The sequence below is a fragment of the Scyliorhinus torazame genome, chromosome 21 (genome assembly GCF_047496885.1).
Source record: "Scyliorhinus torazame isolate Kashiwa2021f chromosome 21, sScyTor2.1, whole genome shotgun sequence".
In the NCBI taxonomy this organism is placed as follows: Eukaryota; Metazoa; Chordata; class Chondrichthyes; order Carcharhiniformes; family Scyliorhinidae; genus Scyliorhinus; species Scyliorhinus torazame.
This window is the reverse complement of record NC_092727.1, coordinates 68,134,803-68,160,759: the sequence shown is the minus strand read 5'-3', so window position 1 is coordinate 68,160,759 and position 25,957 is coordinate 68,134,803. Positions and strand designations below refer to the sequence as shown.

General features: G+C 53.6%; 1 protein-coding gene across 1 annotated transcript in view; it reads left to right on the top strand.

Annotated features, from left to right (window-relative positions):
- LOC140398336 (1-phosphatidylinositol 4,5-bisphosphate phosphodiesterase delta-3-like) overlaps nt 1–25,957 on the top strand; it is a 567,936-nt gene that overhangs the window by 441,118 nt on the left and 100,861 nt on the right. The window contains exons 7-8 of the mRNA XM_072486917.1: nt 24–168; nt 14,798–14,950. Of these exons, the coding sequence (XP_072343018.1) occupies nt 24–168; nt 14,798–14,950 (298 nt within the window). The remainder of the gene's footprint in view (nt 1–23; nt 169–14,797; nt 14,951–25,957) is intronic.

The following is a 25,957-nucleotide window of genomic DNA, read 5'->3' as shown; positions in this document are numbered from 1 at the left end:
TAGTGTGTGACTTTTCTTTTCAGGGCTCTCCTGAGGGGCTGTCGCTGTGTGGAGTTGGACTGCTGGGAAGGGCCAAATGGGGAGCCAATCATCTATCACGGATATACACTCACCTCAAAAATCCTCTTTAAAGACGTTATTACAACAATCCGGGATTATGCCTTCACAGTAAGTCAATGGGCATGATTCCCAGCGGTCTGCGTGGAGGAAATCCACATTGTGATGTTGGGGGGACATGATCTTAAACCTTGACATTCAGGGAGAAATGCAAAAACATTCTTCACAGAAAGTTTCATGGAAATCAAGAACATTGGGCTGGATTCTCCGCACCCTCGTGGCGAAATCGCGGCCGGCGTGGTGGCGGAGAATCGATGTTCCGGCAAGAAATCGGGACCGGTGCCAGTTCACCGATTCTGTGGACCCTAAAAAGCTGAAAACTCGGGGGGCACGCCACGCCGCCTGGGACCATTGCCAGAGGCCCACTCAGCAATTCTCCGCCACCGACCGTCCGAAGTCCCAACGGTGTGGAACTAATGTGCTACAGCCGTTCGGGATACTCACGTGGCGGCTGCAGACTTAGTCCATGGCTGCCCTGGCCGGGGGCGGGCGGATCGGAGGCCAAGGGGGGCCTTATAGGCGGCCGGGGAATGTTTGTGCCGGGTTTGAGGGTTGGGCGTGCGGTTGATCGGAGAAGCTTTTTCTCAGGTCTGGCTCCGCGGTTCCAGTCCGCCATGGAGCACTGTCGCGGCCGCTGGAGGCCGCCGCCGTATGCATGCCTCTGACCCGGAGGTGCGTGGGCCCATACTGTAGTGATCTCTATATGTGCATGTACACAAGGGGTTAATGTGTAATCAGTAGCACTACGTGATCACTAGAGGGCCGGACCAACAGGTGTATAAAAGGCAACCACATGGGTCTCTGGCTCTCTCAGGGGTGCACTGTGACCAGGGCAATAGCAGAGTAGTTCAGATGGCTAGTGGAGTTGCGTATAATTACTGTAGTCAGATCTTGTTAACCTTACCACTAGTATCAAAGTTAAAGTAACAAACTCATGCAATTATTGTTATAGTTACTCAATAAACCTTTTGTTACTACTGGACAGTTCGAGTCTTCTTCGTCGAGATTCAGAAGACCTCTTCATTAGCCAAGGATTGAGTAGCACATGTTACCTACCACACAGGTAACAAAACATGGTACCAGACGTGTTGGCTTTAACAGAACTAGTTAGATTAGGTTAGACAAAAAGAGAGGATAATTCAGACCGGATATTCGACTATGGAAGACTTCGCAGCAAATGGATCCTCGATGACTAACTATGGGATTCAATGGACCTCTAGGGCAGCTGGAAACAACCGGTAATTTAAGTTATAACTGGAAAAGATTTGAAAAGATATTCCAAATATTTATCGCAGCTAATGATTTAAGCATGGTCTCTGACACAACAAAAATAGCACTACTACTCTCAATAGGAGGGCATAAAGCTAGAGAAATCTACAATTGCTTTAATTACTTAGAAGGTGAAGACAACACCAAAATAGAAGTAATACTCAAAAAATTTGATGAACACTGTAAGAGTCAGTCTGGAGAGATGCTGGAAAGATTTAACTCTTATCATAAATGCCAGAGAAACGGAGGGCCCATCATTGGTTTTATCACAAATCTCAAGTTAATACCACAAGGCTGTGATTATGTCGATTTCAGAGGCACTATGGTAATGGATCAATTAATTTCTGGACTATCTGACAAAAATTTGAAGGAAGAACTTTCACACGATAAGTATCTAACTCTAGAAACTGCGATTCAAAAATGCCTTGCTTATGAACAAAAACAAAATCAATACTGTGAGTCTTTACAAACACAGAATCAGTATCTAGCAAACAAAATACGTAAAAATGGCGCGAACACTCACCTCGAGGCTGAGGCAGGTTCTCACTCGATGCAACAGCGCTTTTTGATTGGCAGCCATCTTGAGCGAGAGCGTTCGGCCAGTATGCACTTCTCGAAAAGAAGGAAAACGGCAAAAGACACTTGAGAAGCCGTGCATGCACAGTTGCGAAATGAGAGCACAGTAAAGGAAACTCGAATTGCGCATTCGCAATCGATTCCTACACATGACGTCATGAGCATCATGACATCAGAGGACCTGGACCATGCCCACTTAAAAGGGAAATGCACGAAAATGAACAAAAAGACATTTAAAGCTGAAAAACCAAATTTTCTTACATCAAAGACAGAACAATCCCCGAACTTACACCAGCAGTTAAAAATAACCTCCGCAGCACCCTGGCACAAGCAGTTTGCACCACCCAAAGAGGAGAGCATAGTGATTTGTTCATTGAAGAATACTACTCAGAAGATGATTTCTTCATTGGACATAGAAAGAACAATGACAAATCCGGAACAAAAAGAGATGATTTGTTCATTGAAAACTACAGCTCAGACATGGATGAGTTATTTGGAATTGATGATCATTGCATCAGCAACAAGGTTGAAATGCTCAACACGACTCTTCTCATGGTAGATGAATCCAATACCATGATGCCATGGCAGATCGTCGATACATTGGATGACAGCAATACCCAAGAAGAAGACGACGCCACACAGAGAGCGATGACAGACTCCACAGAGAGAGCGATGAAAGACTCCACAGAGAGAGCGACACAAGCCTCCACAAAGGGAGCGACGCAAGCCTCCACAGACAGCTCGGTGACAGACTCAAAAATGGAAGCAAGCAAACACTCCATAGCCAACGCCATGCATGTACAAGACTATGAAGATCTATCCACCTTATCTGCGCAAGCAGCAGCAGACTATGAAAGTCTGCCCAACGACACTGAATGTCTACCCACTGTGTGTGTGACAAGTGACGAAGAAATCACAATTCCCATACAGGATGTGCAGGATCACAGCGAGACTGACAGATCTCAGCTTGTCTGCACAGCAGCACTCAACAATCAGAGGGCTACTTATGAGTCTAGAGAGACTCTAGAAGAGGAGCACCAAGACACACAAGAGAATGAAATTGTGAAGATTTTGACTCCAGAAGAGGAACACCAAGAAACCAAAGGTGATTCAAATAAACCAGAAATAACTCCAGAAGAGGAGCACAAAGAAATTAATGATGATTCAAGTGAACCAGAAATGACTCTAGAAGAGGAGTACCAAGGAAGCAAAGAAGAGGAATCAAATCCTCCACAAATGACTGATGTCACCAACATCAATGCAACATCAGATCATTCTCACAATTCTCAAGAAGAAATGCTCAATTTAACAGATACCACAACGGACACTGACACCAATAACTGTGACAATGACTCAAATCATCTACATGGAACACTCATTGAGTGCAACAAGAACAACAAACACTGCAAGACGCACAGCAGAAACAAGAACAACAACAAAAACAACATGCAGCGCAACAAGAACAACAAAGACAACAAGAAGCATAACAGAAACAACAAGCACGACAAGAAAAACAACAAGAACAGCAACAAAAACATGGTACACCTCTGCACATGAAGGGTAATGCCACAGCACACTGCAGAACAATGACAAGACTACAAACATGCCAAGGCATGACAAAGAATCTCACAAATTCACATCTGCTCCAGAACAAGCAAGCACTCCAGCTTTCAAGGCAGATGACACACTAGATCAATACTGCAAGCACAGGAAAAAGTCCAGGTCAGACGACAAAGATGACATACAGAGTCAATGCCGCAAGCACAGAAAAAAGTCCAGGCCAGACAACGGTGTAACACAGAATCGCTACCACAAGTATAGAAAAAAAAAGAAAGTCTAAATCAGACAACAAAGTGATTCAACCATTCGAGCACCTCATGAATACTTGATGGTCACTTAAAAACAAGAACACTGACGACGTTCACAAATAAATAACGACATCAACATCACCACTTCAACAGAAGATGAAAGCAACTCAACCGAACAAATTCATAAAATTTGGACTCACAATTTTTTTTATTAAGATTGGATTCATAACTATTAATTGGCTTTGTATAAGCATCAAGATCTTCACAACTTGTACATAACATCATTTGTCTACCTATTTCACGCAAGCGAAAAAACCGTAAGAGACTAAATGTATTCACATTTGACGGACTAACTCATTGATTTTATGTAATGCATTTGCAAGCTGCATCCATTATGTTTGCTCAATTTTCTTTACAACATACAGTAAATATGTAACACGAGAAAAGGGGATGTAGTGATCTCTATATGTACATGTGCAGGGGTTAATGTGTAATCAGTAGCACTACATGATCATTAGAGGGCCGGACCAACAGGGGTATAAAAGGCAGCCACATTGGGTCTCGGGCTCTCTCGGGGGTGCACTATGACTAGGGCAATAGCAGAGTAGTTCAGATGGCTAGTGGAGTTACGTATAGTTACTGTAGTTAGATCTTGTTAACCTTAACACTAGTATCAAAGTTAAAGTAACGAACTCATGCAATTATTGTTATAGTTACTCAACAAACCTTTTGTTACTACTAGATGAGTTTGAGTCTTCTTCATCGAGATTCAGAAGACCTCTTCATTAGCCAAGGATTGAGTAGTACATATTACCTACCACACAGGTAACAAAACATGTACCTGCAGCAAAAGCAACGAGAGTTACTCCGGGTCCCTGCTAGGCCCCTACAGGGCAGTTTTTCTAGCATGAAACTCCATCGTTCTGACGCCAGCGTGGGCACATAGTCCCAATAATGGAGAATCCAGCCCATCCTCTTCCAAAGTGCTGTTGGTGCTGGAGCACACTTAACAAGAGCTTGGAAGAGTCAGTTGTTTCAGGGGGCAGAGGATATGTGCAGGCAGTGTAGGAGGAGCCCAGCGAATCATGTACTTATTATGTTCAGGGCATGTCCTAAGCTGCTGAACCTGTGGGGCTCCTTGTTCAGCACCATGTCGGTGATCCGACAAATGGAATCAGAGCCTGGTCCCCTAGGGGCCATTTTCGGGTCTCGACTAACCAGAGCTTGCAGACAGGGGCGGGGCAGATGTCTTAGCCTTCACCTCGCTGATTGCTCGCAAGCGAGTTCTGTGGGAGTGGAGGTCAGCTTCACGCGTGGATGGGGGATCTCATGGAGTTTTTGTACCTTGAGAAAATTAAATATACGCTGAGAGGCTTGATATGGGTTTTTTATATAAGATGGCAGCCATTTGTCATGTATTTCAAGGAACTGGTCTCCTCAGGTATTGGGGGGTTGGAGTTGGGGGTACGGGGAAGATGGCTGTGGGGTGTTTTTTTTAATTTTGGGATGTTTATTTGTTTTTTATATATAAAAAATATTCAACAAAATTATTTTAAAAAATATATCTCAGGGAAGCACTGATCCTCGGACTGTCCCCTGGGGAACTTCCTTCTGGCTGAAAAAACAAAGGTGCACCACAACTCTCGGTTCTCCCTCACTCAGCTAACTTGCTACCCACACTGTGACTCGTCTTTTATTTCACAAGCTTCAACTTTGCTGGTAAACCTGTTATGTGGTACTGACTGAGCCAATTATGAGCACTCTCTGTAACAATCAGCTGAAAGCTAGTGTGGCTCATGGGAACACAAAGAGGCTATTCAAACCCCTCGGGCATGTTCTGGCTATTCAAATATCCAGGGCAGTTTTATAGGTTTACTTTCACCGTTGATCATTATTCCTTACCCTTTCCAAAAGGTCAAGAGAGCAACATGGTGGCAAGGGCTGAAAAACTTTGTAATAGGCCTCCTCTTTCTTACCCCGTATTGGAAAAATAGAGACCATCAGCAAAGGGGTAAGCAGTTAGTGCCCCTTGTGATTCACGGGAATGAGCTTAGAACTTAAAACCCACTTTCTGTGTTATCTCTTGTAGTCACTGCTGCTTGATGGGATTCATCGCACCATGCAGGGAATTATCATTTGTTTCTGATCTCTCTCTACTGATCTCCCCCCTCTGTCTCCTGACCTTTCTGACTCTCTTCTGAAATTTCCCAACTCCCAAATTCCTTTCCCAAGTAGTGCTGGGGACAGCTGCTGATGATGCAGCCTTTTCATTGGCATCTGTTTCCCAGGTAACCCCGGTAAAAATAGCAGGTCCGCCTCGTATTGACTCAACTATGGGGATTACTCCCTATGCCTAGGTCACACTGTTGGACCAGCCCCAATGATTGCCCAGCTCGAGCCTCAGGAGGAGCGGTGTGCAAAACTTTTCAGAGATTGTAATCTTAGCAATTCATTCAAAGAAAAGGAAGTGAAAGGGTGGTAGTTTCCTACATTAAAGAACCATTCTTTATGCAACCCAATCTAAACATTACATTTACGGAAAAGAAAAATGAAGGATCTGGATCGGCGCAGGCAGGGAGGGCCGAAGGGCCTGTTCCTGTACTTGAATTTTCTTTGTTTTGTTAACTATAGATTTTAAAGATCTAAAGTCCAGGAATGCCGTTCGAACAGAGTCTGGAAAAGACATGTTCACATTTTAACATTCCTCCTCCTCCCAGAAACTTCAAAGGTACCTCACTGTTACACAGACATGCTCTCCCCCATTGGCCATGGAATTGGACAGTTTGAGCACTCCATTGGATCAAGGCAGTTCCCCGATATGACAGTCAGAACCCTATTACGACTCGCATCCCAATATTCAAGGAGCTATCTCTGAAATAGGTGACACTTTGCCAACCCAATGTTTCACCCTTTTCAAAATGGTACCAATCACAGTTCTGGTATTAACAGGTGGTGAGATTACCAATCCAATGGTGTCACCCCATTAATACCAGGCAAAAGGGATAACCATTGAACACATTATATCATAAAATTATACAGAGCACTGTACAATCATCACCCACACTACAGTCTCACACCCACTGTGTACACTTGTGTACAAGAGCTTCCTAGAAAGACCAGGTGTGGAGCCGCACTTAGACAGAACAACTGGCCGCAGTTTTCCCATTTTGATCTGTCTAGGAAGCGCTTCAGAACAAAGAGACAGCCTCTTCAATAAAAACTGCAGTTAGAAAGAACATTATCTGCTCAAAAGAGGAAGCATTTCAGAGTAATCGACCATGAAGCGCTATAAGAACAAATAATACTAATCATTCATTTGAAATAGCCTGGACCGTCAATCAAGAGGCTTGTAAAAGGAATGGACCGTGAAATTATCATAGATTATCATAGAATTTACAGTGCAGAAGGAGGCCATTCGGCCCATCGAGTCTGCACCGGCTGTTGGAAAGAGCACCTTACCCAAGGTCAACACCTCCACCCTATCCCCATAACCCTGTAACCCTACCCAATACTAAGGACAATTTTGGACACTAAGGGCAATTTATCATGGTCAATCCACCTAACCTGCACATCTTTGGACTGTGGGAGGAAACCGGAGCACCTGGAGGAAACCCACGCACACACGGGGAGGATGTGCAGACTCCGCACAGACAGTGACCCAAGCCGGAATCGAACCTGGGACCCTGGAGCTGTGAAGCAATTGTGCTACCATCCACAATGCTACCATGCTACCGTAGATTGAATCTAAACAATGCAGTTCACTGATTTTAGGCATCTAAGCATGCACAGAGGCTTGATAAAGTTAAAGTGGAATGAAAGTGACTGTGAGAAAAGAACTTCAAAGATTTCTATCACATCCAGGGGAAGACTTTCACCTTCTCCTGACAGATCTTTGAACTTGACACGCTGGGAGAGGAGACATCAAGGGGCTGCAACACCATCAGATGGAATACTTTCAAACAAAAACTTATCCTTCTAAAAGAGAGTTCAATGAAATGAAATGAACTGAAAATGAAATGAAAATCGCTTATTGTCACAAGTAGGCTTCAAATGAAGTTACTGTGAAAAGCCCCTAGTCGCCACATTCCGGCGCCTGTTCGGGGAGGCTGGTACGGGAATTGAACCGTGCTGCTGGCCTGCCTTGGTCTGCTTTAAAAGCCAGCGATATAGCCCTGTGCTAAACCAGCCTTGTGCTAAACCAGCCACACACACACTGTACAATCACACACACACTGTACAATCACACACACACTGTGTACAATCACACACACACTGTACAATCACACACAGACAGTGTACAAATAGCGGGAAATACCAAAATTGAGATTCGCTGGGCGAGAATCAGTTTGCTATCTAACCGGAACGTTCAAAATGTCAAGTTCCGGATCACGCCCAAATATGGCAAGCATATCATTGCTCCTCATTTGCATTAATTTCCATCTCATTAGCGAGATTAAAGTTGAATGTAACGGCCTGCAGGGGAATAATCGTCTGCCCAGTGAGAAATCACGCTGGCGTCACTTAGTACTCCTCTTTAAAAAGTGACGATGGCACAGTAACCATACTGTTTGGATCTGAGGAGGTGAGTAGCCATTTCCATTTTCTGGCATGCAGCTCGAGGGCAATGGGGTTGCCAGCCCAGTACGCGAGGGGGTGGGCGACCCCTCAGGGGGTTGGACCTGGTCGGGGGCTGAAGTGTTCCAGGTCAGGGGTCGTCACTGGGCAGGGGGGTGGAGGGTGAGAGGCTTTTCATCAGTGTGTCCTTCAAGCCATCTTTTAATATTGTGGATACCCACAATAGGAGCAATTAGAGCTGCAGCCTGTCTGTCATACCAAATGCTTCCAGAACAAAGCCCTGCTCTTGGTCGATGTTGAAGGTCGCTTCAACTCCCTTTGACTGTGAGCAGTCTCTAGCTTCACAGCCTTCAGCTGTGAAGCTAAGGAGGAATTGGCCTTATTAGTTGTGAGAGCACATCACACCTACAGGTTGTGTTTACTCCTTGCTCCTGCTGGTGGTTGCAAAGCCTGAAGGCTGTTGTTGCTGTTTCCTTCCTTTTCTGTAGCTGGAAAGAAGGACAATTTTTTCTGAGATACCTGGGTCCTGAAACACAGGGCTCAGGTGGATGTTTGAGCCCAGAAGATAATCGGGTTTGAAGCAAGACGATGCTGCGGGACCTAGTGCATGATATTGGTCCAAATGGGCTACCTGATGAAATGCTTTTGAAGATTGTTATTGCTTTTGTTGCTGGTGTGGCGAATGCTGCATGTAACTGGTACGTCAACGCGGGAAGTCAAGGATGTTCAGCTGCACCTTGAGCGCCGATGGAACTTCTAGATGCCAGCATTTGTTTCTGGTGAGGTTGGCAGCGTGGGAGGGCCTGCACAGCTGCGGCTCCTGGACAGAGAATCATAGAATTACAGAATTTACAGTGCAGAAGGAGGCCATTCGGAACATTGAGTCTGCACCAGCCCTTGGAAAGAGCACCCCACCTAAGCCCACACCTCCACCCTAACCCAATAACCCCATCTAACCTTTTTGGCACTAAGAGCAATTTAGCATGGCCAATCCACCGAACCTGCACATCTTTGGACTGTGGGAGGAAACCGGAGCACCCAGAGGAAACCCACGCAGACACGGGGAGGACGTGCGGATCCCACACAGACAGTGACCCAAGCCGGGAATTGAACCTGGACCCTGGAGCTGTGAATTAACAGTGCTAACCACTGCGCTACTGTGATGCCCTGATATGTGGAACAAGTCACACACTGATGGACAGGTCATTTCTATGTCAAAGCTCTTGACATGATAACACATTCTCAGGTTAATCCTCCGTTTCTGCGAGAGATGATACCGTATGTTTGTTTTTTTGTGCAAATGAGCTGGTGTAGCTTTGTATTCATGTGGAACAGTGACGTTTTCTTGTTGGTTAATGGGTAGTGTGATATGTGAAATGTTACGTAGTTGATTTTCAAATCTCTGTTACGGCTGACCATTTAATAAACAAAATATTCTCAAGTGGATTCTCATGGGTACACATGCCATGTCTCAGACAATGACTATTGCATCACATTTCAATCAAACTTTGAAACCTGAACAGTTTGCCTGACCTCCAGAAGTATCAACACCATAGAGACAGCAGCTAACAATCAAGCACTCAAGATCTGGGCTTCAGCATTGGGGATATCATCACGACTAAAGGTGTGTGAATCAGGGGAGGGCAGCTGAGCACGGTCTCCGTAATGTTGCCAGCAAGGGTCTGGGATCTAGGGGCCCCTGCTGTGGCCGTGGTGAGTGTGCAGAGCGAGGTTTTCAAGCACAAGTGATTCAGTGGAGGGCCACTGAGAGAAGGTGGGACACAGAACGGTGGGGGGGGGGCTTGGGGAATTTGAGGGTCCCGGGGTGGAAGCCTTAACTGATGGTCAGTCTCTCTCCTCCAGTGTGGCTGGTTATGTCAGTCCAGCAGAGTCTGCCCTCGCGGTGCTGGTGGCAGCCCAAGCGGCCAGACGCTGGACAAGGAAGCAGCGCTGACACAGGCTGGAGGCAGCAGTATAGGGGGTGCCGCACACCCAAAAGGCCCGACCGCCCATCAGGCCAAGGAGGAACCCAGAGGTAGACGCTAGTGACGGCCCAGGGTGTACAAGCATCGCTGGTCCTTTGAGAAGCATGTGCCACAGGAGACTTCATTGCAATAAAGAAACAGTGCGGCAACTGTGCCATGTCCTTGTGCACTTGGCACCCTGTGAATGAGAAGAACACCCGCTCCAGTGGCCATTAAGGTCACCGCAACCCTGACCGTATATGCAACCATATCATTCCAAGGCTCGAGCGGGAACTTGTGCGGCATTTCCTAAGCTACAGTCCACAAGTATATCCGTGAGGTCACAAATGTCCTGTATGCCCAGGCAGCAGACTATATCAACCTTGAGCTGAACCAGACCGGCCAAGGTGGCTCGGATGCAGGATTTTCCACATCGCCAAAATGCCCCAGGTCCAGGGGGTAATTGATGGCGCACATATTGCCATTCGCACACTGGGGCATCAGGGACTGCCCAACGTTAACAGGAAGGGGTTCCACTTCCTGAATGTCAATTTGTGGGCGACGACCACCTCCGGATCATGTACATGTGTGCACGCTTCCCAGGGAGCATGCATGCGAGCTTCATCCTGGGACACTCGGAGATCCCCGGCCTCTTCATGGACCAACCCAGGATGATGGGTTGTCTGTTGGGGGGTAAGGGGCCCTGCTGTGGCCCTAGCTGATGATGCCAGCATGGAGGCTGAAGACCAAGCAGATGATACAACAAGGCCCATGTTGTCATTGAGCGGTACATTGGACTTCTGAAAATGGAGTTCCGATGCCTGGACTGCTCTGGTGGTGCACTGCAGTATATCCCCCAGAGGGTCTCCCACTTTGATTCGAAAGAAGTGGAGACCACCGTTGCCTCCTTGGTGGCAGGCCCCAGGTTGGCCTCCAGCACGTTCTCCTCTCCGAAGGAGCCCGTAGGGCCCAGGGGACTCCTTGGGGTGGTGGCCAGCTGGAGTGAGCTCCAGAGGCCTCTGCGTCATTTGGCGGCTCCCCATTCATAGCATCATAGGGTCCCTCCAGTGCAGATAGAGTCTGAACCGACACTTCGAAAAAATCACCCTAACTAGGCTCAATACCCCACCCTGTAACCCCACCCTAAAGGGCAATTTATCATGCCCAATCCAGCTAATGTGCACATCTTTGGACTGTCAGGGGAAACCGGAGCACCCGGAGGAAACATACACAGACACGGAGAGAATGAACTTGGGTCCCTGGCAACCGTGCCACGGATCGACTCTGTACTGACCCTCTGAAAGAGCACCCCACACCACTCCCCCGCCCTATCCCTGTAACCTCAACTAAGCTGCCCACCCTGGACACAAAGGGCAACTTTAGCATGGCCAAGCCACCTAAGCTGCACATCTTTAGACCATGGGAAGAAACCGGAGCACCCAGAGGAAACCCACGCAAACACGGGGAGAACGTGCAAACTCTACACAGGCAGTCACCCAAGGCCAGGATCGAACCCGGGCCTCTGATGCTGTGATGCAGCAGTGCACATTGCCTGCACCATGGTGTTGACGCCCTTGGTAATGCTCCTCAGGAACTGGGCCACCCTCTGCAGTGCCCCGGCAATGTCCACCTGCGGCGAAGACACGCCCCTCAGCGACTGGGACATGCTCTGCAGTGCCTCCGCAATATCCACTTTTGACTGGGACATGATGTTGTGGCCTTCAGCCATGGTTATCACAGACTAAGCCATACCTTAGACACCACCACTCAAGACACAGACAAGGTGCTCCATTCTTTCCACCCTTTAATGCAGTTTTGGCCTTGGTGCTACGTACTGTTGGCAACATCTCTGCGTCCATTGCCACTGAGACTCCTAGATTCGGCTGTGCACTCGCTGGAATGTCATGGACATCCCTTCCTGGATCTCATGGCTGTGTCCCATCACCTGCATCAGCTCTGGGAGAATCTTATCCAGAGGGTCGGCATCTAGCTGGGACCCAGCTGTGTCCTGGGATCCATCAGAACTCCCACTGCTGACTCCCTTGGATATTCCTGCTTCCACCTGATGTGCATCAGCAACTGTGCGGTGCTCACCAGATTGTGGCCCTGAGGCCTGTCCACTAATGTCACCCACCGAGATGTGTGTCCCTGCTCTGGTGGCAGGTGGGGATAACTGTGTCACCTCGATGGAGGTCTCCCCGGAGGTGGTCTCTTGGCAGACGGGAAGGGAACGACTGCGGATGGCGCACCCTCATCAGATGGAGATCCTGCGAGACGATGGACATCTTTCAGTGAGAGGGAAGAATCATTTTGTCTGGCATGAACAACTCACTTGAGACAGGTCATCTAGGTGAAGGGGCAGTGGATCCTCACCTCTGTAGCGCAGGCCAAGCTCGCTGTCGGTGACTGCTCTCTCCTTGGACAACCCCGTGATCTCCAGGGCCCGTTCTTCATAGGGTTTTAGGACTCGGGTCTCTGGTACTCTGCCCCACCCCCACTTCTTGGCCCTTTGCCGCTTATTATGAGCTATCTTCTCCTGAGGGGACAAAGAGAGGGCATAGTGAGCTATGTGCTTGATGGGTCAAGGGCTCTATAGCAGGTGGGCACCGCACCTGGACATGAAGGGGTTGTGCTGGTGGGTGCCGGGGAATGCTGAGGAACATGGACAAAGATTGGATATGGGGAGGGTGTGAGTGTCAGCCAGTGATTTGTGGGGAGTGTTGGTAATTTGAGGAGTGGCAGGTGGAACTAATGCTAGGAGAGAGGTGGTAACTTACCTTGCAGCTCGGTGGAGGTCGTTGGTCTTCCGACATTGGATGCTGGTCCTCCTGATCATGCTGCCCGCACTGACAGCCGCTGCCACTGTCTCCCAGGTGGTGTTGGTGGCCCTGCTGCTGGTCCTACGAACCCTTTGGGGGAACTGGATGCCCCGTCTCTCATCAACGGCATAGAGAAGCCTGGCCAGGTCACCGTTGCCAAAGCAAGGAGCAGATCTGCGTGCTGCCATGCTTGCATGTTGACTGAGTGAATGCTGAGGGAGCGTTTAAAAGCAACTCCCCCTCATTCCCGGTCATACGCTGAGGCTCGAGTCCAACGAATCAGATGACAAGACATCCAGTAATGACGAGAAGACTACGGGACTATTTCCGGCACTAAGTCCTGTTAAATATGGGCCGCGATCTCGCCAATGCAGCCATCAAAAAACACCCCACAAATTGTGGCCAAAATGACAGTTAGAAATTGTTTTGTTAAATCACGCATGAATTATTCTGGGCGGGATTCTTTCAGCCCGGGGCCAGGCTGGAGAATCCCCGGGACCGGCGTGAATCGCTCACAGCTGCCCTGACCCGGGGCCAGGCTGGAGAATCCCCGGGACCGGCGTGAATCGCTCACAGCTGCCCTGACCCGGGGCCAGGCTGGAGAATCCCCGGGACCGGCGTGAATCGCTCACAGCTGCCCTGACGCCGGCACGCAGTTCTCCGCAGAACTGTGAAAACGGCGAGTCCCGCCAGCGCCGTCAACACCTGCTCTCAGCCGGCGGGAACTCTGCGTGGAAGGGTCAGGGGCAGTCTGTGGGAGGAGGGGGGTCCGACCCCGAGGGGGATCTCCGATGTGGCCTAGCCCGCGATCGGGGCCCACCGATCGGCTGGCCAGCCTCTCTGGCTGGCGGCCTTCTTTCTTCCGCACCGGCCCCAGTAGTCCTACGCCATGTTGCGTCGGGGCCGGCGCGTTGAAGGAAGCCACTGCACATGAGCCCGTTTGTGCCACTGCGCATGAGCCCGTTTGTGCCACTGCGCATGAGCCCGTTTGTGCCACTGCGCATGAGCCCGTTTGTGCCACTGCGCATGAGCCCGTTTGTGCCACTGCGCATGAGCCCGTTTGTGCCACTGCGCATGAGCCCGTTTGTGCCACTGCGCATGAGCCCGTTTGTGCCACTGCGCATGAGCCCGTTTGTGCCACTGCGCATGAGCCCGTTTGTACCACTGCGCATGAACCCGTTTGTGCCACTGCACATGAGCCCGTTTGTGCCACTGCGCATGAGCCCGTTTGTGCCACTGCACATGAGCCCGTTTGTGCCACTGCGAATGCGCAGACCCCGCTGCGCCCAGTTCGTGCCGGAATCAACCGCTGGAGCGATGTGAACTGCTCCAGTGCCATGCTGTCCCCCTGTAGGGGCCAGAATTGGTGATCCTGACGCCGTCGCGAAACCTGACGACGTTTCCAACGGCGTCAACACTTGGACTCAGGATCACAGAATCCCGCTCACTATTTGAATTGAACAAAGTTCGTAATAGCAAAGTAAAAGTTCTGTGCTAAAAAATTTTGACTATCACACGTTGCAAATGAATTGAATTATTTGTTGTCCAAGAATATAATTGTAGATCAAATGTTTATTTTGTTATAATCATTTGCCGAACACCATGTGCAGTTTTCTGAGGTTGACTATGATTGGCTGATGTCTGGAATCCTCTTGAATTCTCTCCAAAGGTCTCTCCGTATCCTGTTATTCTATCCCTGGAGAATCACTGTGGTGTGGAGCAGCAAACAGTCATGGCCCGGCACTTAAAGGAAATCCTCGGCAACATGCTGGTAACTGCAACAATTGAAGGAAAAGCCCAAAATGAGCTTCCGTCACCTGAGGTAACTGTGTGACCAATGACTGGGCCGTATCTCTCTGTATATTAACTGTGGGTGAGTCACTGGGATGTGGATAATGTCAGATGAGTCTGGCAGAGCAGGGTTTTGGGGGAGTTGGATGAAGAACTGGGCGAGAATGTTGCACAGACTGTCGATGTGAGTGTCTTCCTGGTGACTGTAGAGCTTTGACTTAATTATTCTTCTTTCTCTCCAGGATCTGGTTAATAAGCCTGTGTTTCTATTGGATCTGCACTGGTCTATCTCAATCCTATATGGTCTTGATTATGGCATTCTCACGATGATTGTGCCTTCCTTTATTCTTTCATGAGATGTGGATGTCGCTGGCAAGGCCAACATTGTGGGCGCGATTCTCCGCTCCCGCGCCGGTTGGGAGAATCGCCTGGCGCGCCATTTTTCCCGCGACGCCGGTCCGACGCCCTTCCGTGACTCACCCAAGCGGCGAGAACGGCCCCGTCGTGTTCTGCGCGGCGCAGACCGGAGAATCGCCCGAGACACCCAAAATGGCGATTCTCCGCTATCCCCGCTATTCTCCGGCCTGGATGGGCCGAAGTCCCGATGGCGTGACCCCAGTTCACGCCGTCGCCGTTCACACCTGGTAAATAAAGTCGTCAGCCAGTCGTGCTGGCTGACGCTGAGCAGTGAGGAGGTGAGCGGACTTTCCCGGAGCTCCTGCAGCCCGGGTCAGCTTCCCCGAGAACGCTGCGGCCAACTGCGGTGGGAGGGGGTGTGAGGGAGAGTGTGGAGGTGGGCGGGGGGAGGGGGGAGGGAGTGGAGGTGGGAGGGGGAGGGAGGGAGTGGAGGTGGGCGGGGGGAGGGGGGAGGGAGTGGAGGTGGGAGGGGGAGGGAGGGAGTGGAGGTGGGAGGGGGGAGGGAGAGTGTGGAGGTGGGCGGGGGGGGGAGGGAGTGGAGGTGGGAGGGGGGAGGGAGGGAGTGGAGGTGGGAGGGGAGGAGGGAGGGAGTGGAGGTGGGAGGGGAGGGGTGGAGGGAGTGGAGGTGGGAGGGGGGAGGGAGGGAGTGGAGGGGGGAGGGAGGGAGTGGAGGTGGGAGGGGGGAGGAGGGAGGGAGTGGAGGTGGGAGGGGAGGAGGGAGGGAGTGGAGGTGGGAGGGGAGGAGGGAGGGAGTGGAGGTGGGAGGGGCGGAGGGAGGGAGTGGAGGTGGGAGTGGAGGGGGGAGGGAGGGAGGGGAGGAGGGAGGGAGTGGAGGTGGGAGGGGGGAGGGAGGGAGTGGAGGTGGGAGGGGAGGAGGGAGGGAGTGGAGGTGGGAGGAGGGGAGGGAGGGAGTGGAGGTGGGAGGGGGGAGGGAGGGTGTAGAGGTGGGGGGGAGTGAGGGTGTGGAGGTGGGAGGGGGGGAGGGAGGGTGTGGAGGTGGGAGGGGAGGAGGGAGGGAGGGGGAGTGGGAGGGAGTGGAGGTGGGAGGGGAGGAGGGAGGGAGTGGAGGTGGGGGGGGGGGGAGAGTCTGGAGGGTGTCGTCCATCCACGGATGCCACATGCCAGCCGCCCTGTTATGGCAGGACGGTGACGAGGACACGGCCGCAGGTTGTCGTGTGGCTGATGGGCACAGGCGACTGGCACACTGGTGAGGAGGACGGTGTGAACTGACCGTTGGTCGCAGACAGTGACCAGGTGTTAGGCTGGCTGCGTATCTGCAGCGCGACCAGGCCACCGGGGCACACAGGGATCCCATGCAACCCGGCTGTCGAGGTGTGGAAGAACCTCTGTGTAACATGTCGTTTCTCTGCCCCCCACCATCCGCTTGCAGGTCACCATGTTTGCCAACCAGACAGCGATGTTCACCGCCGTGGTTGGAGCTGCAGCTCTGCAGGTGGCCAGTCGGCAGCGTACACTGCGACGGCACACAGTGGCTGCAGATGCAGCGGCTGCTGCTTCTGCAGCAGAGGGGATGGCCGCGGAGTTGCCCATCTCCACCGCGCAGGCCGCAGGTGCTCAGGGCCGGAATGTCCAGGGGGATGCAGAGGGGAACATTGACCCCCCGACGGTGAGGAATGCACAGGAAGTGGGCACTGAAATCGAAGTGCTTGGGGGGGGGGGGGGGGGGAGGAGGAGGAGGAGCCACTGATGGTGGTGCCAGGGCACCACAGGCGTCCAGCAAGGCCGAGGGTGTACCGTGACAGAATGTCGTTCGAGGCCCTACCGGACATCACATGCAGGAGGAGACTACGGTTCAGCAGGGAGACAGTCGCACATATATGCCAGCTCGTGGCGCACCTCGCACCACTTGGAATGGGTGGAGGACACGCGATACCAGTCTCCGTCAAGGCGACGGTGGCCCTAAACTTTTACGCTTCCGGTTCCTTCCAGGCACCGAGTGGGGACCTATCCGGGATCTCACAGGCATCGGTCCACAGGTGCATCAGGGCCGTGACCGACGCCTTGTACGCCACCGCGGACAGGTAAATTAAATTCCCCGTGGATCGAGCACAGCAGGAAGCACGGGCACGTGGATTCGCCAAGGTGGCTGGGATACCGATGGTCCAGGGTGTCATCGATGGTGTGCACGTCCCCATGCGCCCACCTGCAGACAACAGGGAAGTGTTCATGAACAGAAAGGGCGCATACTCCATGAACACTCAGGTGGTGTGCGATCCCCACATGAAGATCATGCACGTGGGTGCAAGGTACCCCGGGAGTGTGCATGACGCCTACATTCTGGCACAGTCGTTCATCCCCGCAATGTTCGATGGATGCCCCCCCCCCCCCGGCTGACGGGCTGGTTGCTGGGCGACAGGGGCTATCCGTTGAGGTCATGGCTGATGACGCCAATACGGAGACCTCAGACCAAAGCGGAGAGCCTATACAACGAGGCCCATGCAGCAACCAGGGGTGTGGTGGAGCGGTGCTTCGGGCTGCTGAAGATGAGGTTCAGATGCCTGGACCGCTCCGGAGGGGCCCTGCAGTACCAACCCGACAGGGTCAGTCGCATGGTTGTGGTCTGCTGTGCGCTGCACAACATTGCCATGCAGAGGGGAGATGCCCTGGTGGAGGAGTCGGAGGGAGGACCCGACGGCACCGGAGCTAACACAAACGAGGGGGATGGGGTAGAGGAGGAGGGTGTGCATCAGGGTGGGGGAAGGGGCGCAGGACACAGACACTGCCCGTGTGCTGGTTACGTCCAGGAGGCCGCACGACGGCACCATCAAGGACAGCGGGCACGCAACGCGTTGGTGGCCGCACGGTTCACGCACCGTGGGGGAGGGATTCGCTGAACACTGCCACTTGCACCGCCAGTCCTGCACACGGGCACCATGCTGCACCCCCGCACCGCGTTCACGGTACCAATTCCACATCACCTTACCACTGCGGCACTACGGGATTGCACAACACTGATGATTGGGTAAGCGGGTGTGATCAGTGCCATGTTGAATGATGACAGCCCGCTCTGCGATGAGCTGTGTGCTCAGATTCGCCAGCCAAGGTCTGACTCATGGCTATAGCTGAACCATGCACTCCGGTGGTCACAGCCTTCGTAACGGGCATTTCATCACGTGCCCGTGTGGGGTAGCTGCCGTCCAAGTGCCGAGGACTACGATGTCCGATTTTGGGAGGCAGGGGGAAAGAGACAGCACATCCGGCACCAACGTTGAACCGCTCGTTAACCACAGCGCCACTCGGGCACCTTCACGGGCCCCCTGGCACCGGACATAGCACAGAGTCTTACAAGTTAAGTGCAACAGTGAGTTTAATTGTGACATTCACATACAGATGCCCAACCCCTACAACTAAACTGTGCCCTGCACCCATGCCAACTTATTATGTGCCTAACGTCTTTGCCTTACGGGCCCTGCCACTACGTCTAGGTGCCTCCCCAGATGGTACAGCAGGAGTGGAGGCGGACTGCTGAGAATCACGCCCTGCGACGTGGCTCCCCGTCGGCACACGTTTCCTGTGGCGGCCCGGCCTCGATGGGCCAGATTGCTCAGCGGGCGTGATGGATGGCATGGTGCCACCCTGTCCTGCTCGCTGCCCACCAGATGCGACAGGGACGGAACGGGGGGAGGCCGAGTGTTCCGGGACGGAACGGGGGGAAGCCGAATGTTCCGTCCCTTGCTGGAGGTAATGAGACGGGCCCCAGAACCTCCTCCTCCCTCGGGGAGCCCGGTGGCCCCCAGGCCTCACTGTGGGACGGATGTGCGATCAGAGACATGCCCCGTCGCACCACCGACACCTGGCGCTGCCAGTCCTGGAGGCCTGCAGCGGTATCAACCACGGTCCGAATGTTCACCAAGACGGAGCCCAGGGAGTGCGACATTCCTGCCAGGGACTGTGCTATCTCTACCTGTGAGTGCGCTACACCATCCATCACGTGCGGCAAGCGGTCTATGCTCTCTGCGACTGACTGCTGGGACTGTGCCATCGCCTTCTGGGACCGGGCCATGGCCTGGTGAGACTCAGCCAGGGCCCGGAGAGCGGCGGCAATGTCGTGTTGGCTCTAGCGCATGGCTGCCTGTGAGAGGGCAGCCCGCTCCTGGGCCATGGATGACGCGTGCACGTAAAGCCCAACGCCTTGCAGAACCTGACCAATGGCCGATACTGTTTCACCCATTGTCTCCACCAGCGGACGCCACCCGTGCAGTGTCGGCCTGGGTGGCTGCGATGAGCGGCACCACTCCCTGCTCCTTGATGCGAATGGACTCCTCCAACTGCGTGTGCAGGTCCTGGAAGATGGCACTCATCCCGTTATTCAGTCCCTGGGTGTCCACATGCATTGGTTGTCCGGGTGGGTCAAGTATTTCCAGGAACGTGGGAGCCGTCTGGGCGGCAGCTGTTTGCTGGGCCTGGGCTGCCCTCCAACCTGGCTCCAAACTCCACCTGCTGTACCGGCTCGGCTGTGTGGTGCGCACCAGACCGTGACCCAGGAGCCTCATCACTTATCTGCCCAACCGAGGTGAATGTCTCTGTGATGGTGGATGGTGTGGGAGACAGCAGTGCCGCTAGCTCGAGGTCATCGTCCGTTAGGAAGTCTAGTGTGTACTGGTCCCCCTCATGGCCCGGCGCAAGGTGCATGCGGCCCATGTCATGTCGCCCTCCAGGTGAATGCGTGGACTGTGTGGCCGTCCTCTGTGCGTCACCGTCCACTGTCCCCGTCACTGTCGTGGCTCATGGCCCTACCTTCGGGCAATGCACGGCCATCACTTTCGTCACTGTCCGTCCTGTGCCCCTCAGTATTGTCTCTGTCCGTCTTCTGTGCGTCCCCGTCCAGCGTCCCAGACTGAGAGGATGCCCCTCCTGTCCGACCAACTGCCACCCTCTGGCGTGCGTCCCTGGGTGCGCTTGAGGTTGGAGATGGTCGGCTGTGTCTTGGCCGAGATGACCCTGGACGTTCGGCGGCTGGCCCTGGGGAACACAACGATACGGGGTTCGCTAGACACGCTGGGCGGGTGTATGGTGGTGGCGGGGGCAGTGTGTGAGGGGGGTGGGGATCGAGGGTGCAGTGGCCAGAGTGTGAGGGGGGATGGGATCGGGGGTGCAGTGGCCAGAGTGTGAGGGGGGAAGGGATTGAGGGTGCAGTGGCCAGAGTGTGAGGGGGGAGGGGATCGAGGGTGCAGTGGCCAGAGTGTGAGGGGGGCGATGACGGGTTGGAGGGGGGGGGGGGGGGGTGAGGACATGCAGGGTTGTCTCACTTGCTTCTGCGCCTCCAACCTGGCATGTCACGACCTCCCGGGTGGCAGATCCCCCAGCGAGGTCCAGGGCCCTCTGCTCGTGAACGCACAGGAGAGCCCCCTCCGGTTCTCAAATGCTCCCGATGGTTGTGAGCTGTCTTGTCCTGGGGGGGGGGATTGGATAAAGCATCACAATTAGGCGGGTATCATCAGGGCGTGCAGATATAGGCTATATTAATGCTGGGTGAGGAGACAGTTGGAGCCACGCCATGGCATCTCTCCAGGGGGGGGGTCCCGGTGCTCATGTGGGTCGAGTACAACGTTGTGCACCCTGAACCCCCCACACACACACCCACCCACCCACCCCCCCATCCCACTTCCCCCCCTCGTGCCCGGGGGGGGCGGGGGGGGGGGTTGGTTGTGACCCGGGGGCACCCTCATGGCACTTACCCTGGCAGCCCGAGTGAGGTCATGCAGCTTCTTCCGACAATGTTCCCCGGATCGGGGGGGGTGCCCCACAGCACTCACAGCATTGCCAACTTCACACCAACCACGCCTCACCATGCTGGATGGCTGGCGATGCCCACGTCTTGGGCAGAGGGTGGCCCTTCGGTTTTCTACCTCATCGAGGAGGGTGTCCAGGCCCGTGTCCCGGAACCTCGGTGCGGCTCGTCGGGGTTCAGCCATCTCTCCTCCTTCTCCTCCTCCTGGGTCCTTCCGTGCGCGGATCGCGCCATTTATGGCACAGCGCCGCGTCATTCGGACGTCGCGCGCTTACGGCGCTGCTTTCGCGCCACGCCCCTTGAGTTCCTCGCGGCCCCGCTCCTAGCCCATTTTCGGGCCTTGAATCGATCGCGATCGGGGCCGTTTTGCGCTGTCATGAAACTCAACGGCGTTCACGACGGCGTGGGCACTTAATTGCGGGAGCGGAGAATCGCGCCCTGTGTTTCTGACATTAACTCTTTCCTCTACACGTGCTACCAGCCTACCCACCTCTGCACAATTTTATGAGCAACAGGTGACCGGCCCATGGTCCAATTGAGGTCCTCAAGTAGCAATTAATGTCAAATTAAGGGCCTCATCCTGATGTTGCTCCAATTTTATGGGCCACTGTGGAGCCTGCCAGGTTTAACCAGGTTAGTGAAGGGGGGGAGACGGGACATGAGACAGGGCATCCTCCTGGAGGCAGATGAAAGTCCCGTATTTTTCTAATGAACGGATTGTCCCCTAGAAAATTAAAGTGGGGCATGCCATTGAAGCAGAGGTGGTCTGGCTCCTGAAATTTATGGGGTGGGATGTGAGGTGTGGGGTGTGTGGTGGGAGGTGGGATGAGGGGAGGGGTGTGGTGGGATGAGGGGAGGGGTGAGGTGGGGTGTGGTGTGGGGTGGGGTGTGGTGTGGGGTGTGGTGTGGTGAGTTGTGGGGTGTGGTGTGTGGTGTGGTGAGGGGTGTTGTGTGGTGAGTGGGGGGCGGGGTGTGTGTGTGGGGTGTGTGGGGTGTGGTGAGGTGCTGTGTGGTGTGGGATGTGTGGTGTGGGGTGTGATGTGTGGTGTGGTGGTGAGGGTGTGTGGTGTGATGAGGTGTGTGGTGAGGGGTGTGGTGTGGTGTGTGGTGAGGGGTGTAAGGTGTGGTAAGGGGTGTGGTGAAGGGTGTGTGATGTGGTGAGGTGTGTGGTGTGGGTGTGGTGAGGGGTGTGGTGTGGTGTATGGTGTGGTGGTGTGTGGTGAGGTGTGTGGGTGTGGTGTGGTGAGGTGTGTGGTGTGGATGTGGTGAGGGGTGTGGTGTGGGCATGGTGTGTGTGGTTGGGTGAGGTGTGGGTGTGGTGTGGTGTGGTACGGGGTGTGGTGTGGGGGGTGGTGGGGTGTGGTGTGGGTGTGGTGAGGGGTGTGGGTGTGGTAAGGGGTGTGGGGTGGTGAGGGGTGTGGGTGTGGGGTGGTGAAGGGTGTGGGGTGGTGAGGGGTGTGGTGAGGGGTGTGGGTGTGGGGTGGTGTGGTGGTGAGGGGTGTGGGTGTGGGGTGGTGAGGGGTGTGGGTGTGGGGTGGTGAGGGGTGTGAGGTGGTGAGGGGTGTGAGGTGGTGTGGGGTGGTGAGTGGTGTGGGGTGGTGAGGGGTGTGGGTGTGGGGTGTGGTGTGTGGGTGTGGTGAGGGATGTGGTGAGGGGTGTGGGTGTGGGGTGGTGAGGGGTGTGGGTGTGGGGTGGTGAGGGGTGTGAGGTGGTGAGGGGTGTGGGGTGGTGAGTGGTGTGGGGTGGTGAGTGGTGTGGGGTGGTGAGGGGTGTGGTGTGTGGGTGTGGTGAGGGGTGTGGTGAGAGGTGTGGGGGTGGGGTGTGGTGAGGGGAGGGGTGTGTGGTGTGTGGTGTGTCATGATATTCAAACACACACATCATGATGGACACACTAACAGGCAAATCAGAGTACACAACACCACAACCAATCACAGACAAGAACACCAACCACATAAAAAGCACGAGCACGACACCTGGAGGTCGGTAGGTCTGGGGAGAAGGAAGCATGAAAGAGCTGTTGAAACACCACAAGCAGGGAGCCCCCCACGTGCAGAGTGCAAAGACCAAGTTGTAAATAGTGAGTTTAAATAAACAAGTGTTGTACCATATGCAACTGTGTTGGCTCTTCTGTGTGTTAGAACACCCAACACCACATGGTACAGGAGTGGATCGATACCTGCCTACCAACCTGCCATTCTGGACATGGACCACACCGGCAAACCGCAGCCGATGCAAGTCACGGGGAACCTAGGCACCAACTGGAAGCTCTACAGGCAGCGATTTGACCTGTACATCCGTGCCACCGAAAAACAGAATGTCTCGGATGATTCGAAGATTGCAATGCTCCTCTTCTACGCAGGCCCCCACCCAAATGATGTCTTTAATTCACTGGTGTTCGAGGAAGGCGAAAACCAGGCCAAATATGACACGGTCATCCTCAAAATGGACCAGCACTTTCAAACTGAAGTAAACGAAACTTTCGAAAGATACATCTTTCAGCAACGCCTGCAAGGTAAGGAGGAGCTTTTTCAACCCTTTTTGACGCACCTCCGGATTCTAGCGCAGTCCTGCGGTTACGGCACCACCACAGAGTCCATGATCAGGGACCAGATTGTTTTTGGCGTTGCCTCCAGTGGCCTACGCCAGCAGCTTCTTAAAATAAAGAGCCTCACCTTAGCGTCTGCTGTGGAAGCCTGTGTCCTCCATGAAAATGCGACCTGCCGTTTTGCCCGATTTCAGGCGTCCGAGTTGGCACGGAGGGGGTCCCCAGCCGTCGAATCGGCAAGCCAGGCCGCCCACGACGTCGAACGCATCCAGGCCGTCGATTTCTTCCCGCCCCACGGCCCGGACGACAGCGGCCGCTTCCCGCGCTTTTCGCGGTCTCCCGCGCAGGTGCGCGCCAAGAATAACGGCCACAACGAGGGACGCACTGCGCAGGCGCGCCCACCGCAAGATCGCACTGCGCATGCGCAGTGGCGCAACGAACGCCGTGACGTCATGACGTGCAGCAAGTGTGGAGGTCTACACTTAAAAGGGCAATGTCCTGCAAAATACCAACAGTGCAACAGATGTGCCATGATAGGCCACTACGCAGCCCGCTGTCGTGCGGCTCAACCCATGGATCCGGCGCATCCTCGACAACCTCGCACACGAGTCAGGACCGTCCAGCCCACGCATCAAGACTTCCAGTTAAGTGATGCAGATGACCAGGATGACTTCAGAGTTGCCGTCATTGATGTCAACAAGGTCAATGCCATCAATCCAGACGATGAGTGGTGTGCCACCCTGACGGTCAACCGATCGCGCGTCGCCTTCCGTCTGGACACCGGCGCATCCGCCAACCTGATTGCTTACTCTGCAGTCCAGGCCATGAAGGTCAAACCACTCATCACACCATCCCGGCTTCAAATGGTTGACTATAACGGGAACGTTATCCCGTCCGTAGGATCTTGCCAGCTACAGGTGACTCACAAGGGGTACACGGCCACACTCCCCTTCGAAGTTGTGGGCTCATCAAAGGACTCGTTACTGGGCGCACAAGCGTGTAAGGTCCTTCACCTGGTACAGCGCATCATGTCTCTCTCTCCAGATGAGATATCCGACTTCCCGGATGCTGAGTTCCACGCGAATCTCCATTCCCTCCTCGCTCACAACCAGGAGGTTTTTGAAGGCATGGGGACATTGCCACACACGTACAAGATTCGACTCAGACCGGACGCCATCCCTGTCGTTCACGCACCTCGCAGGGTTCCTGCGCCTCTCAAAGACCGCCTCAAGGCACAACTGCAGATTCTTCAGGACCAAGGGGTCCTATCCAAGGTCACGGAGCCCACGCCATGGGTCAGCTCCATGGTCTGTGTAAAGAAGCCCTCTGGCGAGCTCCGTATATGTATAGATCCAAAAGATCTGAACAACAACATCATGCGGGAACACTATCCCATCCCAAAACGAGAAGACCTCACCAGCGAGATGGCGCGAGCCAACATATTCACTAAATTGGATGCGTCCAAAGGATTCTGGCAGATCCAACTGGACCCGGCCAGCCGAAGACTATGCACATTCAACACCCCTTTTGGCAGATTCTGCTACAACCGGATGCCATTCGGCATCATTTCGGCATCTGAAGTATTCCACCGCATTATGGAGCAGATGATGGAAGGCATCGAAGGGGTACGTGTATATGTGGACGATATCATCATTTGGTCCACCACTCCGCAGGAACACATGCATCGTCTTCGACGTGTCTTCACCCGCATACGGCAAAATGGCCTGCGTCTCAACCGTGCGAAGTGTGCTTTCGGCCAGACGGAGCTGAAATTCCTCGGGGACCACATCTCAAGGTCCGGGGTCCGTCCCGATGCAGACAAGGTTAGCGCCATCACAGCCATGCCACGACCGGCTGACAAGAAGGCTGTCTTAAGATTCCTGGGCATGGTCAACTTCCTTGGGAAGTTCATTCCCAACCTGGCTTCTCATACAACAAACATGCGCCATCTCGTAAAAAAATCGACGGAATTCAACTGGCACCAGTCGCATCAGCAGGAATGGGAGGAGCTCAAGCACAAACTGGTCACGGCACCAGTGCTGGCCTTCTTTGACGCGACTCGCCCTACAAAGATCTCAACAGACGCCAGCCAATCTGGTATTGGAGCGGTACTCCTGCAAAAAGACAGCACGTCATCATGGGCCCCGGTTGCGTATGCCTCACGAGCCATGACCCCTACCGAACAGCGCTACGCGCAAATCGAAAAAGAATGCCTGGGCTTGTTAACTGGACTGGACAAGTTCCACGACTATGTGTATGGCCTGCCACGATTCACGGTCGAAACTGACCACCGCCCCCTGGTCAACATCATTAACAAAGACCTG